Source organism: Vombatus ursinus, unplaced genomic scaffold (assembly GCF_900497805.2).
Source record: "Vombatus ursinus unplaced genomic scaffold, bare-nosed wombat genome assembly UNPS02005459.1, whole genome shotgun sequence".
NCBI classification, from domain to species: domain Eukaryota; kingdom Metazoa; phylum Chordata; class Mammalia; order Diprotodontia; family Vombatidae; genus Vombatus; species Vombatus ursinus.
The window spans coordinates 8457953-8476616 of NW_020945237.1; the positions used below are offsets into that span (position 1 = coordinate 8457953).

The 18664-nt window shown below is 39.5% G+C and overlaps 1 protein-coding gene across 1 annotated transcript in view; it reads right to left on the minus strand.

Moving 5' to 3' along the window:
• The window catches only part of CUBN (cubilin), a 263014-nt gene that overhangs the window by 47605 nt on the left and 196745 nt on the right, over window positions 1-18664 (minus strand). Inside the window, exons 42-45 of the mRNA XM_027847860.1 lie at window positions 15042-15191; window positions 9416-9616; window positions 5947-6076; window positions 2959-3176 (exon numbers count right to left, since the gene is read on the minus strand). Of these exons, the coding sequence (XP_027703661.1) occupies window positions 2959-3176; window positions 5947-6076; window positions 9416-9616; window positions 15042-15191 (699 nt within the window). The remainder of the gene's footprint in view (window positions 1-2958; window positions 3177-5946; window positions 6077-9415; window positions 9617-15041; window positions 15192-18664) is intronic.

Below are 18664 nucleotides of genomic sequence, written 5' to 3' on the forward strand. Positions count from 1 at the left end.
TCCTGAACAATCTCAGTAAAACCTGAGAATGTCTTCATGGTAACTCAGAAAATAACAACTTAATGAAGCTAAGAAACTCGGGGCAACTTCTGAAGTATTGTGCAGACTGCAGTAGTTGGCAGAGACCACTCCAAACATTTCAGTAACCACGTGAGCACAAGCCAGGAAAAAAGGAAATGAAACAAAGTCTATGCCAACTGATTTCAAAGAAATCAATCAACAAACATTGATTAAGCAGATGCGAAGTGCCAGACAGGGAGCTAAGCATTGGAGAAACAAAGACAGAAATGAAATAGTTTCTGCCTTCCAGAAATTTCTGTTCTAAAAGGAGAGACAACATTTCTAAAACACATTACCTAATAAATCAGAGTTAATTTTGGGGATGGGCACTAGTAGCTGGGGAGGGGCAGTGTTGAGAAAGGGCATATGGAGAAGGGAGCACTTGAGTTGAGCTTTGAAGGAAAATAGGGATTCTAATAGGCAGAGGAAAAGGACTGAGTTCCAGGATGGGGAGCAGCCTGGGCAGAAACATGGGGGTGGGAAATGGAGGGGTGTATATATATGTGTGTGTATGTGTGTGTGTATGTGTGTGTGAGTGAACAAGAAGATGGCCCTCTTGATTGAAGAGGACATTGTTGGGAAGGGAGTATATGACAAAACTAAACTGATAGATTAGAGTCAGGTTGGGAAGAGTTTTAACATCAGCAGAAGACTTTGTCTATGGTGATGGGAAGTTCCAAGAGTTAATATTAAGCAGGGGAAAGACATAGATATGTGCTTTAGGAATATCACATTAGCAACTGTGTTGAGGACAGATTAAAGAAGAGAGAGTCTCAAGACAGGTTGACCATTAGGGGTCTATTGCAATAATCCAAGTGAGGAGCGATGAGTCTAGGGTGGCCAGAAGAATTCTCCTTTTAAACAGTAGACTCCTAATGGTCTACCTGTCTTGAATCTCTCTCCTCTAATTTATCGTCCCCACTGCTGTTTCAGTGTGAAAAGAGGACAGAAAATCCGCCAACTCCCCTGACTCCCCATGGCTCTCTGTTAGAGGCACCAAGAAAAAGGTGAGCAGCAAGCCCTGGAGAGCGTGCTCCCTCCTCCAGAGCTCACTCTCTTCTCCAAGGACTCTCCAAGTTGACCGTCTCAGAACAGGGTTGCTCTGTTTTGCCCAGGCTCAAAGGGGCATGGTTGATCCAGCCAATCATGAGAAGTTTTCAGTGTCCAATTTATTGCCTTCATACAGTGGCCAATACGCTGTAACTCCATCAGACTGATTTGAAGAACTTCTTCAATGTGATCAGTAACTAAAAATGGCTTACATTCTATTATGTTATCAGACTGTTACAAAACTTTTCTATTTCCAATTCCTTGATCTGATGGGGGCTTCCCCCATCCACCTCCTGTACATTTGTCTTTGTATCCCCAATGTTAACGTAGTCGTTGTTGTTTGTCCTTTGTTTTCTAAGAGGACCAATGACATCACAAGACTTGATGCCTTGACTCATGCATGAAGTGCATTTTAAGTGAGGCAGAGTTGCACAAAGTCATCAGCCTCACTCTCTCTTCCAGAGTCATGAAAGTCCAATGGCAAGGCAAAAGTCAAGATGCCTGTGTCTTCAATGTTTGGCCAAGCTCTAAGCACTCCACAGTGCCTGCTTCAGCCGCCATCATGGCAGCTGGGCCAAATTGTTCTCATCCATCCATCCTACCAGAGTAAGTCTCCATATACTTGGGGTGGGGTAGACACTGCTCCCCCCCAACTCACTGACAGGTTCAGTTCCCCTCAACTTGTTTTAGCCCATCTGCCAACATGGTTTACCAGGGTGTGGCCACTGCACACTGCAGCCTCTTGTAGCCATAGGTGAGAGCCGGGTGAAGGTGGACACCAAAGGTGAGCAGCCCTCACACCAGAGGTGCCAGTCCTCCCTGAACACTCCATACACCCAAATAATACAGCAGGCACTTAAATATAAAAATTGAAGGCAATGGAAAGATGCCTGGTAAGCGCAAATAGGCTACAATATATATTATCAACAATGACTTAGATCCAAGGAATTATGTAAGTAAGAGCACCAAAGAAGTCTGTGGTCTGAAAATGACTGACTCATCACGAAGACAGGCCAAAAGATAGAAGAGGGACAGCTTGAATGCTGCAAATGGAAGAACAACCTAGAAGAAGCTTCTCGCCCATCTGTTGAGATTCATGGAAAAACAAGGCCAAGAATCACTCGAAATGAGAATGCGTGGAGGAGTTGTGCTCCCTATGAACGGAAGATGGAGAGAGTTTGGGCTTTGCAACCTTGCTGTTGCATTGTAGGTCATTCTCCTGGTTCTTCTCACTTCACACTGCATCAATTCACATGAGTCTCTCTAGGCAAAAGTCTTTTTGCGTTTCTTTGCATCCCTAGCATTTAGTGTCTTAGTGCCTGGAATGCAGCGATTGTGCTCATTGATTTAATCACCTAGGATCTTCTGAAACTTTCCCTAATTTCTTATGGCTCCCCCAAATTTCATTACATTAACATGACACAGTTTGTTCAGGGGAAGGGAAGAGAATAAGCATTTTCATAGTGCCTATGTGCCAGTCACTGTGCTAAGGGCACATTATACACAAATTCAATGAATTATTGAAGAGAACACATGTGAATTTGTTTTCCCCCCATATATATCTTGTATGTACATAATTGTTTGTATGTTGTCTCCCCCATCAGGATGTGAGCTCCTTGAGGGTACGGGCTGTTTTTTACTTTGTAACCTCAGTGTTTAGCACAGTGCCTAGCACATAGTAGGCCCTTACTGCCTTTGCTTTTAGCATAGCTTTAAATTATGCTTTCCTAAGAGCCCCAGTAGATAACAATTGTATTCAATTTTTTTTTCAAAAGCAAAGAAAGACAGGTAGATAGTCAATAAAAATACACACAGAGAATGAATATGGATGTCATAGGTTATCCTTACCCAATGTCTCTCTGAAAGATAATTTCCAACCTTTTGCTGTTTCATAGAAATCTGTCTTGAATACCAGGAACAAGCTATTGTTGGTGCTTTTGATATCTGGTGGAAGCTGTGAACCACAGAATTCACCAAGAAGTGGAGCACTGGCATTCGGGCCATCATACACAGCCAAGTAGTCTTGGGAACAGAAGGTGGAGAAGGTCACATTAAAATCATTGAACCTGTGAAAATGAAAGTTTTCATGGTGAGGTTTGTAGCATAAGCTCCACCCAAGCCTACAGAGTTAGTTTCTAGGAAAGTGAGAATCAAGTAACAGAGATATGACCAGAAAATAAGGTAGGATGGTCACAAAGCAAGAGTGCAGCTAAGAAAGAGATGGCTTTTGTGCTCCTCCAGTACCCATATAATGCCAGGAGCTCTGGAAGACAATCTCAAAAATGTTCTGTGGGTCCCCTGTCAGAGACTGACAAGAGATGACATGGACAGGAGTCACCAAGGATGAGAAGTCATAGATGATACATCTACACTTCTGGAAGGAGAATATGTATTGATTTTGAAGAGATTTAATGATCAAATGTTCTCTTCTTTACTTCTTTTTAACATACTTAGAATGACCTGTCCATTTCCTAAACTCTTGTGAAGTGAAATAGTATGAGATGAAGTTGAAGAAGTACCTTGGAGCCAGATTGTGGAGACCGTTGAATACCAGCTCAGGATTTTAAGCTTCGTTCTACAGGCCACTCTGAGCAACTAAAAGTTTTTGTGGACAGAGTCTGTAATTTGTGACAGGGGGTGGTATATTAGGAAAATCCACTGTGTGTGGGTTTGAGAGGGGTGTGACTAGAGGTAAGAATACAAGTAAGAGTTATTACAATAGTCTAAGTAAAGAGAGGCAAGAGCCTGAATTGTACTACTAGCTGTGTGACTATGGGCAAGTCACTTAACCCTGTTTGTCTCAGTTTCCTCATCTGTCAAATGAGCTGGAGAAGGAAATGGCAAACCACTCCAGCATCCTTGCCAAGAAAACCCCAAACAGGGTCATGAAGAGTCACACAAGCTGAAACAACTGAACAAAAAACAAGAACAAGTGAGGAGAGATAAAAGCCTGAACCGTAGTGGTTGTAGTCATGGAAAAGATGCAAGATATTGTCAAGGTAGAATTAAAAAGACTTGGCAACTGATTAAAGCAAGAACTCTCCCCCACCCCCCCTCTCTCTGTATGTGTGTGTATGTATGTGTGTGTTTGACAGAGAGAGAGAGAGAGAGAGAGAGAGAGAGAGAGAGAGAAAGAGAGAGAAAGAGAAAGAGAGAGAGAGAGAGAGAGAGAGAGAGAGAGAGAGAGAGAGATCACCAAGTGTATCTGTCCTTCCTCTTCATTATTTTCTATAGGTAACCTTTCTGGTTTTGCTCCCTCTAGCCCTTTTCCTTTATCCTTACTAATATCCAGGACTTTCAGGAAGCTGCCCACTTAGACCTGAAGTACATCTTTTTTGCAATCAGTCCTATGTGAGATTCACAAGAAGCGCCCTGTAGAGCCTACACAGCCTATTCTGAGGCTACCCTAATGAACATAGTACTTGATCAGATCTTCCTCTTTTGATGTAAAGTCATATGTGGAAATCCAAGTAGTGTTTTGATCTAAGTAAACAGAGTTCAGGCCAATGAATTATTTTAGATGTGTGGGTATATGGGGGTGTAGATCTAGCCCTGCAAAATTGTATGAGTTTCTTTTCATTAGGCAGTGGCACAAAATCCCTTTGTATGCAGTGAATTGCACTGACCTTTAGCTTTTCTACCAAATCCAAGATGGTGGGTGTTACAGTAACATTGCCCTGGATAAATAAATGAATAAAGCCTTCATTTGGTATATAAAGCTTTTCACAGTTTAATATTACCCTATCTTTTCAGACTTATCTCTTATTACACACACACACACTATACTCCAACTAAGCTGGTTTACTCTCTATAACCCAAATATATACTGTGCTTTCCTATCCTTACACTTTTGTTCATAATGTTCCCTATAACTGAAATACTTTCCTTCTCTTCTTTTGACTCTCATCCTTCAAAGCCCATTTTAATGCCATTTTTTTCTCTTAAGTATGATCCAGTGGAAAGAGCGTAGGATTTAGAGTTAGACTTAATGACCTCTAAGGTGCCTTCCAGCTCTGGGTCTCTGATCCTTCACTCGACCCCTACAGCTGATCTCTCTTTCCTTGCCTCTGTCCTATCACTTTGTTCCAAAGCTCTCCAATGTACTTACCATGTAGTGCCACCTGTGTTAATCATGTGCTAATATTTCATCTCTCTACCAAAATGGAAGCTCCATAAAGAAAGGGAGGGGGGGAGACTCTGTCTTACTAAACTTTAATTTCCTCCAGCGTCTAACACAGTGTTCTGTACACAGGAGGTACTTAATGAATGGATGGTTGAATGCATGAATCAATGAATGACTAATCTAGTCCTTCATTTATGCTTCCAGAAAAGCAGACCACTTGTGTTTGAGCTTAATTCATAACAAAATATAATGGGAAAAGGAAACTTAGAAGAATCATAAAGATTATGGAAAATATCTGATAAAGCAACATCTGAATGGGATCTTGAGCCAATAACAGACGATGTTTCACATAGGGCTGTTCGCCTTTTTCTTGTTATCATTATTGAAGCAATTATAACAAGCCGTCTTCATAGAAATTACAATAACCTCTTTGAATTAGATGGATGGCTATTTTTTTTAGATCCTAATTAGTGTTGAGTCTAAGTCAATAATAAAGACCCACAGTCTGAGTCAACAATAGAGAGCCATTTCACAGATTTAAAGATCTAATGCAAGGTTTATATAACACTTATATAACATCCCACTCTCCAGAATAGCTCTGTTTTCCTCTGCTGTAACTTTGATGAGATACCTTTTTTTTTCCTTCTGTCAATAGACAGTCACATTAAAACACCAATTTTAAAATTATTTTCTTAAAGAGCATATTTACATACTTGAGTGCTATCACTTTGTCATTTCTAACAGCGATGAGGTAGGAGCAGTTTATATCGTTGGGGTAGTTTGCTTGTGAATAGGCCGGGCTTCTGATCACGCCAAAAGATGAGTTGAACCTGCCACCACATGCTGTAACAGAGAAAAAGACAATAAACCAAGAACGATTCATTTTTTTTCACTGTATAAGAATAGGATTTTAGAGCTAATACTGCTTTTTTTTTTTTTTAAATTCTAGAAAGATAATTGTTGTTCAGAATACCGTAAGCCCTGACGCCAACTTCACTGGGTCTAACTTACTGGTCAGGATTCTTCTTCTGACTTTTCTTCCCAATGGCAGAAGAAGGGGGGAAGGTGAGTAAACTATTACTTTGCTCTCCACACAGCACTCCTCACTCTCCATAGGACGTTGTCTCCTATCCCACAGAAAGCTCTTCACCCTGACGGCTCATTCCATCCCTGGACATTACATGTACCCTCTGGCCCTTCAGTCTCTCCCTCTGATTGCCTGGTTCCTCTCAGAACCTCCATTTTAGTAAGAGAATTGGGCCAATACCGTCTTCATTTCTTTCCAGGCTCCACTTCTGGTTTTCCACAGGACTTTCTCTAACACACCCTTTACTGTGTACCTTGTGCTCCCTTCAATGGGCTGTCTTCTCCCATTAGAATGTAACCTCCTGGGGGCAACTGGGTGGTGCAGCGGATAGAGAACTGGCCCTGGATTCAGGAGGACCTGAGCTCAAATCCAGCCTCAGACACATAACACTTACTAGCTGCGTGACCCTGGGCAAGTCACTTAACCCCATTGCCTATCCTTAAAAAAAAAAGAGAGAGAGAGAGAAGAAGAAGAATGTAACCTCCTCCTTGAGGACAAGAACTTCCTTCTTCCTGCTCGTATTTGTATTCCCAGTGCCTAGCACTGTGCTCCATAGGAAGCATGAAATAAATGCTTCTTGACTTGGATTAGACCCTTACTAGACTGTAAGTTCCTCTAAAGTCTGTGTTTTATTTATCTTTGCATCATTCTTAGCACCCAATAAATGCTTGTTGAACAAATAAATATTTCATGGACTTACTATATGTAGTAGGTGCTTTATAAAGGTTTGTCAAATTGCATTATCCTGTAAATGCAAAAGTCCTTCTGATGGTATGAATGAGGAGCATGGAAGAATGGCCAGTGTTCATTATAGCCATTCCAGTCCCAGTTTCAGCCTTAATACAAACTTAACAATGCATGAGTAGAGGAAATGAGGTGGTTGGAATGCTAGACCCAATCATAAAGCCCCGAGTTGAAATCTAGCCTTAGACACCAGCTTTATGACCCTGAGCAGGTCATTTCACCTCTGCCTGCCTCGGTTTCCTCATCTATAAAAGGGGATAATAATCACCCACCTCCCTGGGTTTCTGGGAGGATGGAATGAGATATTATTTGAAAAGTACTTTGCTACATAAATGCTAATTTTATAATTTTCTCAGTAATGACTGAAAGTTTCTTGGGAGAAGCTGTCAGATTCCAAAGCCTGGCCCGGGCATAGAAAAAAGGGATCAAGTGAGAATCTAGTGCCTGAAGTGATAGAGAAATTCAGAGTTCTCCTGTCAAGAATGTGAAGGACTGAAGGTAGTTTAAAATAATCTCAAATTAATTTTCCTCTGTAGGCCCAAAACTTTGGCCCTCAGGCCATGGGCTAAATGTTTCCAGGTTATTCTTTGGTTGACAGTGATTCTTTCATCCTCCTCCATTTTACTGATCTACAAAAAGCTACCAGAAGGCGTGGGCCACTGAAAACCAATCCAGTGACCTGGGAATGGCAATTTCCTTTAAATAGGCAAAAGTCTGAAATAAATATAGTACAGAAGCATTATTCTATATTGTACCTTGATATTCCATGGATTGAGTTATAGTGAAAATATGTATCTCATATAAATAGAACATGTCCCTCAATATAATAAGGAAGGTCTGTGTTTTCTATACCCAGTTTCCACAGGAACATTTTGCCAACTTTTTTGGAAATTAGAAATGAAGCAATCATGGTTGCTATTCTGAAGGACTATTCAGGTTTGGGTTCGAGTTTGAATCCTCATCAAGGCAAAAGCATGACACATTTTTTTGAGATCATGGATAGCCAGATGTGTGTCTATGGCCTTGGGACTTCTACACCTTGTATGATATCTCATAATTTTTCCTTTTAATGCTGAATTACACAGTCTTTACAAGTTTTTGAGCGCCTAAATAATCCAAGTACATACACAGCCATTATCGGGGCTTGGCAATCTTATTCAGGCCCAAACTTTCCCTTTAAATGGAGACCTCATAAAGGAGACAGTGAGTCTCATAAACAGTATCCTAGGAAAACGAGGGACAAAAACTAAGGAAGAAAGAAAGCAAGAGTTTAACCAGCCAGAGCCGCAGTTATGCCAGGGCAGTCAAAGAAATCCATCCTCCTCTTTAATCAACAATAAAACCAGAGGAAGGAATGTTAATTACTCAAATCTTTTTTGTCTGGGCCAGCAGCCACACAAAGCCATTGCCATTCTTCACAAATGTCAGAAGTCACAATTCAGAGAGCAGGGAACGGGAATGAATTATGAAGGCTCTTGTTCATGACTAAATGACCATTTACATCCTTCACTGCTGTTCTGTGGGGCTGATGGGCTCCAACGTGATTTATCTGAAAGGAAACTATGTAAGTTCCACATTTGGCAATGGATTTGGTCAAGAAAAGGAGGGAGACAATAAAGGAGTGTGTGGTACTGGATTCACTGGAGTTTTGATAAGAGAGTGAAACTGTTCCCAGAAAACAAACTAGACAACTCTTCCATGAAGGGGGAAAAAAAAAAGCCAATAATAATTCACTCAGTTCATTCAAAACAGGAAATACAGTATTATTTATTTTGCAATAATTTTAAATTAAACAATCTGAATATCGTGTTCTGATTGACACTACCAAAATCAAGCAGAGAAGTGAGATATTTATCTGAATTATTGAGGTCCAAAAGGCCACTTTATCATGCTATCCATATAACAAAAGGCCAAGAAATAATAGGTTTTAGTCTGAATTTCCCAAATGAATACTCTCTCTTTCAATTAGCTAGAGTAAGACTGGTGTATTTTTTTAAGGTCTCGGTTTTGTAAAATTTTAATTAAGAAAGGAGTAGTTATCAATAGCTTTCTTATACATAATAATATATACACACAGCTTCTTCTCCTTCTTCTTTTTTTTTTTTGACTGGATCAATTTATTGGTATAGGAAACTCCCTGCAAGTAAACTACCAGGCTTTAGTATTCTCCAAGAAGTCATCATTTAGGGAAAACACAGATAAGAAAACTAAGGTCTTGTACTTAATGACTAATTCTTTTTTCTAAGATCCATGAACCTAGCTTGGTATTGGTTCTATCTAGATCAGAAAGAAAACGCCTCAAACATGACTTAGTGTTTGAAAAAGTAAATGACATTATTATAGCTACTTACAAATTATTCTGTATGTTGCCTTGAATCCAAAGTCTGTGTTACGGGAGTTGGTGTAGAAATTGAGTGTCATCGGGCCAGGGACGCTTATGCTTTCAGGAATTTCATTACCACAAAATGTAGCAGTAGGTGTGGAGGTTGCCTGGTAACCTCGGATGATTTTTACTCCATCATTGGTACAACTTCCACTTAAGGCTGAGGGTGCTATTAAAAAAAAAAAAAAGATGAGATAGACGATACTTAGTGGCGGAAACAGTGAAGATTAATACTAGTAAGCATGAAACCAAAATTGTAATCAAATTTAACGGAAACCCTTGTTGCTTTACAGACACTGGACCACTGGTCCTCAGGGTATCCATTAAGGGAATGAAGCACTGGGCATCATGTGAATTTCCATTTCACTAGTGGTACAATTGATGGAGATCAATGTAAAGTGCCTGTCCAGGCAGTGGTGAACCAAACTGACTAAATCAACAGTACACCTTCTCTGCCTTAAATCACTGCACAGAATGTGTCAATAAACCAATGACCTATGATTTTTTTTCTTGTGGGGACTCCCTCCACCAGCACAGATCATAATGTGCATAACTTATAATCTCACAGAATTGTCTAAAGTTCACAGTGGTTAGGTGACCTGTCCATGGTCACACAGTTACTGAGAATCAGGAACAGTATATGGACCCAGGTCTTCCTGACTCCCAGATAAGCGTGCTATTCTTCATAATAATAATCCTTCTCCATTCTACAGCTTACATGTCCCAATGATTAACAGGGTAACAGGAATCTAAGGTGACACATGGTGCATTTTGAAAAGTGTATGCTGTTTTGCACACTAAGATGAACTCTGCTCCTTGCTGAAACAAAGGGGACACTGAGTCTCAAGTGCAGTAAGCATAGTCTTGTTGAAAAATAAACAGGTTTGGGGCAGCGAGGTGGCGCAGTGGATAGAGCACCAGCCCTGGATTCAGGAGGACCTGAGTTCAAATCCAGCCTCAGACACATAACACTTACTAGCTGTGTGATCGTGGGCAAGTCACTTAATCCCATTGCCTAACCAAAAAATAAAAAATAAATGAAAAAAAATGAAAAAATATTACAGGCTTGGGAACGGATCTGTGATTTCATTGATACAGGGGCTTCCAGGAGAATGAAACTCCCTCTATATTCTTATGTAGGTAAGTAAACATCAAGATCTTCCTGGAAAGCTTTAAAAAAAAAGGGGGGGGGGAAATAAGGGCAAGAAACCTGAGAGGCATAAGGATGAGAGCAGTAACGTCACCTACTTTTCTTTGGTGACAGTGGTCAAGGGGTTATAACTCTGTGTCTATGAACATTAGCTCCTACTGGAGACTCCACAGGTAGAACCAGCAGCTGCTTTCCTGACTGATCTGTCAGTACTCATTCAGCTGCTTGACACTCAGTGAAGTTCAGGGATCCACACAGCATCTCATACAGACTCTCAAATTACAGGAAAAAGTCTCGTGGCAGCTATGTATTTAATTTAAAATTAGAATATTATTAAATTAATATTTCATCAGAAAATTGAATTCATTTTTCTAAAAATATATAGAAAAACTACTTTCCTTATAAACAATGTTGTTTTTTTTAAAGTCTACTATTACCTCAAGTGTGATGTTTATTATGTACTAGGGTAAAATAATTTTGGAAAGGAAAGCCTTACTAAAATTATGTCCATTGTGTTAGTTATGAATTTACTGCCCAAAATAAGAACTGCTTGTCAAACAACAAGGAATAATGAGAAATCAAATCAATTAGAACATTTTAGTAGTAGCCCTCAACTTCTGCATATATATGACAAGGATGCTTTTAATTTGAAATTCTCTTCCTTCTCATCCCCAGCTCCTGATTTCCCTGGCTGTATCTCAGTTTCCTCATCTGTAAATGAGGGGACTGAATTCATTGGCATCTAAGGTCCTTTCTAACTCTAAATCTGTGATCTCATGACCCTATTGCCAAATTATATTCACAACAATGTATTGCAAAATAAGTCTACTTGAAACAGTTGAGAAAGCCAGGGGAAGAGATGCCAAGTAGTTGAGCAATGCCATCCCAGGGCTGGGTTGCTGGGTTTGTTTGTTTGTTTTTTGTTTTTTTTTTTTGACAGTTTAAGTGAAGTAAAAAAGCAAAGTGACAAATGTGCCAGATGGTTCAACATAACCTTACTGCATGTATTGGACTGAAAAACGCAAATACTAACAATACAGAAATCCCATGTCACCTGGGGGTTTCCTTCTTGCTATACATAACATATAGCAAACAAAACAGATTCCATGATCAGCAAAATAAATTAAGGAAAGAATTAACATTTTCATTTCTAACTGCCTTATATTTCTGTTTTTCTTTCTAAAAGGCATTTATCCTGGGTGATCCACTGGAGGACAGAGGACGATTATGGAGACAGGGTAACACAGCCTCTTTCCTTTGTCTTAGTCTCTTTTTTACTAAGCGGCCTGGTATTGGCCCAAAGTAGTCTAATGTTTTGCGTGAGGTTACTGCCCTTGGAGTTACTTAAAATGGTTCTACAAGGGCAAAGTAGGGTCAGATGTGGCAGAAAGATCTGATCTTCCCAATTCACAGTGGGCCACCTAGTTGGATGGAAATACCAGTCCTATGCATATGAGACAACTTCAATGAATCATGAGTATTTGGAATGACCACATGTCCAGTCACATCTGATCCTACCACGTAAATGTAGAGAGAACTACAGTCTTTACTTTTATTGACCATGTGAAGGAAGATCTCAATCCTAATTCAACCACTTAGGAGACAGATAGATAGACAGAAAGAAAAATAGACAGATAGACAGATATATGTATGCACGTATGTATACACACATATATGTATGTACATATGCATGTGTGAATGCTATGGCATACAGGATAGAATGCTTAACTTGGAGATAGGAGACATGAATTCAAATCCCACCTCAGACACTTACTACCTGTGTGATCACAGGCAAGTCACTGAACCTCTCAAAGTCTAAGTTTCCTCGTGATAATTTTCAGAGGAGTTGACAAATTTTGATGAAATAGGGTACACTAGCAAAGAATGCTGATATTACATGTGAAGTTTGATTTCATCTGCCATCTTGAAACAAAAATCATAAGTTTTTAAACATATGTATCTTTTGTAATTTAAAACAATTCCTATTAAATTTAGTGTTTAGTAGAAAGAAGCTGCAGAGATGCTTGGGACAGATTTTTGGTGTCCCAAAAGTCTTAAGTGTCTCTTTGGACTGCTCTAAGACTTCTGGGACACCCTGTATAATGAGTGAGGCCATCAGCATTGAGGGATGTGGTACAGAAAAGGATAGAGACACTGACAGAAGCGTAAAACAAACAGGTTATACTAATGCTAAAGAGAGATTATTTCCGTCAGAGCAAGGTCAGTCCTTGACAGGGAGTGTCCAAGACAGGGACAAAAGTATTTTTACAAATGAGGTACTTGAAATTGGACTGCTACATATAACCTTATAATGTACTTATATAGCACTTCATCGTTCGCAAAATGCTTTTCATATGTGACCTCATGTGATCCTCGCAGCAACCGTGTGAGTAAGTGCTAGTATTATCACCTCCATTGTACAAATGAGAAAACAGATGGGTCATAGGGAAAAAGTAGCACATAGAAGTATACATATAACAGTAGTCATAAAAATAGTTACATTTATATTCTGCTTTAAGGTCTGAAAAGCACTTTACATTTCATCTAGTTTGATTCTCACAATAACCCTGTGAGGTAGATGTTATCATTTTCCCATTTTAGAGATAAAGAAACTGAGGCACAGTTTAACTGAGGTACACAGCTAGGAAGTGTCTGAGGCAGGATTTGAACTTAGGTTTTCCTGACTTCCACTGCTCTATTCACTATGCTTCTTAGTTGACAATTATCAAAACATAGGTCATAGGTCATATGCTCAGAGCTGAAAGGTACCTTAGAGCTGGAAGGTCTTAGAGATCATCTAACTCAACCCCTCTTTTATAAGTGAGGAAACTGAAGAACAGAGAGATGCCTTACCTAGTCACACAAGTAATAAGTGGAAGGGGCAGTGTTGGAAGCCTGATCACCTAACGCTAAACCCAGTCTGCTTTTTCATTAGACCACGCTGCCTGTTAGAATAGTTAGAGGCACTATTAGGTTGGTACAACTTAGGGCCACCGACTCTGGTAACATTCCATTACCTCTTTGCTGATTTGGCATAGATGGCAATAGCCTTTAGGACAGCACACATCCCTTATAGTGGATTTCTTTATAAGAAAACACTGGTTATATTGGTATTCTCTGACTCAGCAATGCTTGGTTTTTTGTGCAACCTTTCTGGGGGAGTCATGCTTTCTTTCCTGTAACCTTGCCTATCTCTTATACCCAATGGAAAAAAAGTGGGAGGAGGGTGGGGACAGCCTCTGCAATGAAAATATTTGACCTTGCTCAGGAAAAACACTTCTGTTTATATCATATTATGCTGTTTGTAATCTCTGCTGGCTCACTTTAGAAGGGATATAAGGAATTTGGGGCTTCTATTTAGAATGAACCCTGGCTTACTCTCTCTCTCTCCCTCTCTCTGTTTCTCACTCTTATTCTTACCATGCTGTTGGTGTTTAATAAATGCCAAGAAAAGTTACTTTTAATATAAATGGTAAATAAGAAGGAAATTCCTTTTTCTTGTCTTTTAGAGATCTATCAAGGGTCATTAAATGTATGCTTAGAAATTATTCCCTGAGAAACCTTCAGATTTAAGTCCTTAAAAATTCTTATATTTTTCATTAATCACTCATTTTTACATCACATTGATTTCTGAATATATCCTTCCTCTTCCCTTATGCAGTGAATAATTGCTAGTAGCAAAAATTTTAAAAGGAAGAGGGACAAATGCAGCTCAGCCCCAGCTCTGACAGTGTGTGGACTATTCCATACCCTCAGTCCTGCCGCTCTGCAGTGATGGGAGTCAGGTGCATTTTTTCCAACTCTTCTCCAGGGCCAAGTTTGATCTTTGTAATGCACAGTGTTTCTTTACGTTGTTGTTGTTCTATTTACCTAGTTGGGGTCATTATGTTTTCCTGGGTCTACTTAACCTTCAGTTCACATAAGTCATCAAATTCTAAGTATTTATCAAGCCAAAATCTTCTCATATGACAATATCACTCAATTAGCATTTTAGCCCATCTGTGTGGGAGAAGATTAGTCAATCCACTGGTGGAAGCAGAAATCCTTTACTCTGGAAATCCTGAATGTCTGCTTTTGAAAAACATATGTACTTGTGCATCCAGGAGGTCCCCAAATGATACTCCATTTCCAATACTAGAAAAAAAATTTTCTTCATGGTAGTTTGTTTGGGATCTGGACACTTTTAAACACGGGATCATAGATATAGATCTGAAATGGATCTTAGAGACCATTAAGCCCAATCTTTTAATTTTACAGCTAAGGAAACTGAGGCCAAGAGAAGTTAAGTGATTTTCATGTGGTCACACAACTAGTATCTCAGGTGGGGTCACAGATATTGGATCTTTTCAGAGTAATTAGCAACACATAGCCAGAAGTGTAGACTCTTCTCCACTCTGGAAGGCCAAAGGAAAACAAAACACAACAGAAAGCAATGAGCACTTACCTTCTAGGTGGAAAGACTGGAAATCCAAGATGACTATAGCTTGCAAGTCAGCCTTGATGATATAGTTGCAGTTCATGTTGTCACCGTACTGACTTGGATAGTTAGGAGAAACAATGTAACCTGAAGGGCTTGTGAAGTTAGCTCCACACCCTGCATGGAGATAAACAGGAGCAAAGGCATCATGAATGGGGGGTGTGGAGGGTGTGGTCATTGCACCCATTTTCAGTTCAATTAATGAAGACGGGAAAGGGCCACGATCCTTGGACTACCTTGTATCCACAACTGACCACCCTCTACCTCCCCCTTCTGTTTCCCTGTCTCCCTCTCCCTCATCTGGACCATCTCAGTAAACAACTAACTCTCAGTGAAGAAATTCCCTCTACCAATGCAGATCAGAAATGGTTCTATAATTTAGACTTTGTTAATCTCTCAGGGCCCTAGGAAACTCTCTAAGATCATTTATCTCAGAGGGGTATATGTAAATGATACTTATGAAAATAATTACTGATAAAAAATAATTCATAACCATACAATGTCATAGATAATATATAATTTATAATATACGTATATGTACATATACACACCTATTAAAGAAATTAATTCTGTTACTGGAACTAGACTGAGATTATCTTTTTGTTACCCCATTACAATTGTGCTCCAAAGACAACATTAGCTGTGGAAAAAAAAAGGAAGAAAAAAAACCCCTCCTATTTCCTGATTCACCCTCTTTATTAGCTAACTCACTTCCTTCTGTAGTCCTGTAAGCAGGATTACTATGCTCAACCAAACTGTGAGATACATGAGGAATATAATGCACAAAAATCAGGGGAAAGCCACAGTCAGAATTTTATTTGCAGAATTTCTGACTTCATTTTTTCCCTTCCATACTTCGTTCTATAACTCATCTCTTTCATTGCTCACTGCAAGAATCCCTCGTCTCAAAGCTATTATTTTTCAGTTTCTCTCATATCTTCCCTCAGTCATTCTTCCCAAAGTCCAAGAATGCTGAGCATTCCTTCCCCTCATTCTACTTGGAACGACGGAGACATGAGTTCAATTCTTGGTAAACACTTTTGTGTGACCCAGGGCAAACCCCTCCTCCTCCTTTAGCCTCATTTTCCTCATTTGTATAATGGAAAATGTAATAGGACTTACCTCACAGGGTTCTGAGAATCAAATGATATGTCATCCATAAAGCACACTGCAGACCTTAAAGTGCTTTAGATATTGACTATGATTATTAATAGTGTTGTTGTTATACTTGCAAGAAAATCTCTCATTGAATCCCAATTCTTTTGGACAACTTGCTCTGCCAGGAGTTAAACCCTAACTGCTCTGCTGACTTTGTATTCTAACTGCATGTAGCTATCTTAGCTCTCCACACAAAACTGCATTTATCCATGAAACTCAGTGTTAGTACGCTTTACTGTCATGTTCTGTGGTTTCATGCTTTTATTCTGGTATAGAGAGAGAGAGAGAGAGAGAGAGAGAGAGAGACATATAGAGATATAGAGATAGATACATAGATAGATAGATAGATAGATATTCATAAGAGTTCATATGCACACCTTGATGAGAATTTAGGAATCTAAATCACTTTACATCCATTTTACAGATGAAGAAACTTATGGGTTATGCCACTAATGAGTAGCAAGTTTGAGACTAGTCTCTGACTCCTAGACATCTGCCTTCCCAGAAGCCTATGATGTCTATCTCCCTTACTTAATTGTTTTTGTCACAGTTAGCCTAAATTTCCAGTCTTCTACATAGACAGGATGCCCTGTCTATGCTATTTTGCTCTAGTACCACATGCTCCTAGAAACTCGTTATACTAACATTTGTGATGTTTGCTCTCACTGAAAAACTCATCGCTTGCTATAAGAAATGATGGGGGTGTGGTTTTAGAAAAACATGGCAAGACCTATATAAAGTGATCAAAGTGAAGTGAGAAGAACTGGGAGATCACTGTGCATAGTGACAGCAATGTTGTGACAATGATCAACTGTGAAAAACCTGGACACTCTGATCAATACAATGATCCAAGACAACTCCAAAGGCCTGATGATGAGAAAATGCTATCCACCTCCAGAGAGAGAACTGATGAACTCTGAGTGAACACGGAAGTGTAACTTTCTCACTTTGTTTTTCCTGCTTTTTTTGAAATATGGCTAATATGGAAATACGTTTTGCATGATTTCACATGCATGACTGATAGCATATTGCTTGCCTTCTCAGTGGGTGAGAGATAGGGATGGGAGGTAGGGAGAGAATTTGGAAAGATTATGAACTGAACCCTAAATTATTTTTAAAGAAAAAAACCTCATAGCTTTCCAGTTCAATTTCTAAAAGGGGATTCACCTAAAACATTATAAAATACCTCATAATCTAGGAGGTAGTGATGGTGCCTCAGCTTCATGGGTAGGACTAAAGGGATACTCTTTGCCCGAGACACGTGTCTGCTTTGGATAGGTTTATAATGATTGATCTGATAATCTTTATACTTCATCCTGCCTCTTTGAATTCCTGTCTCATGCCCAGAACACACTCCCTCCATCTATCTATTGTTGAAATTCTTCTCTTTCTTCCAGGATGATTCCAAGGACCACATCTTTTGTGGAACCTACCCTGATATTCCCACTTCAGGCTGCAATGGCTGTCTTGCCATTTCTTAGAACTGGCAAGCAGTTTCTTAGAGTTTTTCAGAACTCTTGGTCTAGACTTCCTTGTGCTTATCACATTCTACTCTATATCATATGTCTATCTCATAGGTATACAAAACCTACACTTGCTGCTAATTGTAAGCTTCCAAAAAGTAGAAACTTTGCCATTTTTCATCTTTGTAATCTAGCATTATACCTTGATAACACTAGATTCTTGAGGAAAAATTTCATTTAATTGAATTAAGCTCAAACTATACGATTTTTAAAGATTCCATTTTAAAGCAGCATCCAAAGCAAACAAATGCCCCAGGGACAACTGGGTACTAAACTTAACTTTTTTCTTTATTATTTCATCCTAAATCATCTTAGATTATAGTAAAAACTTCTTCCCAGTGATTTTTCCTTAAAGCACCCCACAAAATTCAGCTGTTCTACAGGCAGATGATCCAAAAGTCCTTTCCAGAGCTTCTGCCTCCCACTTTGAGCTAGCTCAGTGACAAAATATCTTGGGGGTATTTTTTCTCAATGGACAACTCTCTGGTGAAGTGGGGGAAAATATTGGATTTAAGCCAGAGAACTTGGGGCTACTTACACCCTTGTACAAATTATTTAATTTCTCTGGTCCTCATTTTCCTCATCTGCAAAATGAGAGGGTTAGTCTGGATGATCTACAAAATGCTTTCTAGCTCTAAACTAGGATTTATTAGCACACTGCTCCCTTAGCCTGAGCTAAGGCATTATTTTATCTCTCCAACCTCCTTGTTCTCCGAGTAGCTGCATCCTTTCTCAACATGCAACAGAAAAGAGAGAAGCAGCTACACAGAAGAAGCCTGATGCTCCCTGAAGCCAAAAAATAAAAAATCTGATGTCTATTTTTCTCCAGTCAAAAGGAATATTTCCCTGCCACATGAAGAGAGCAATAAAACAGCCACTTTTCTTCTCCCTTTCTCTTTTTCAAGTCAG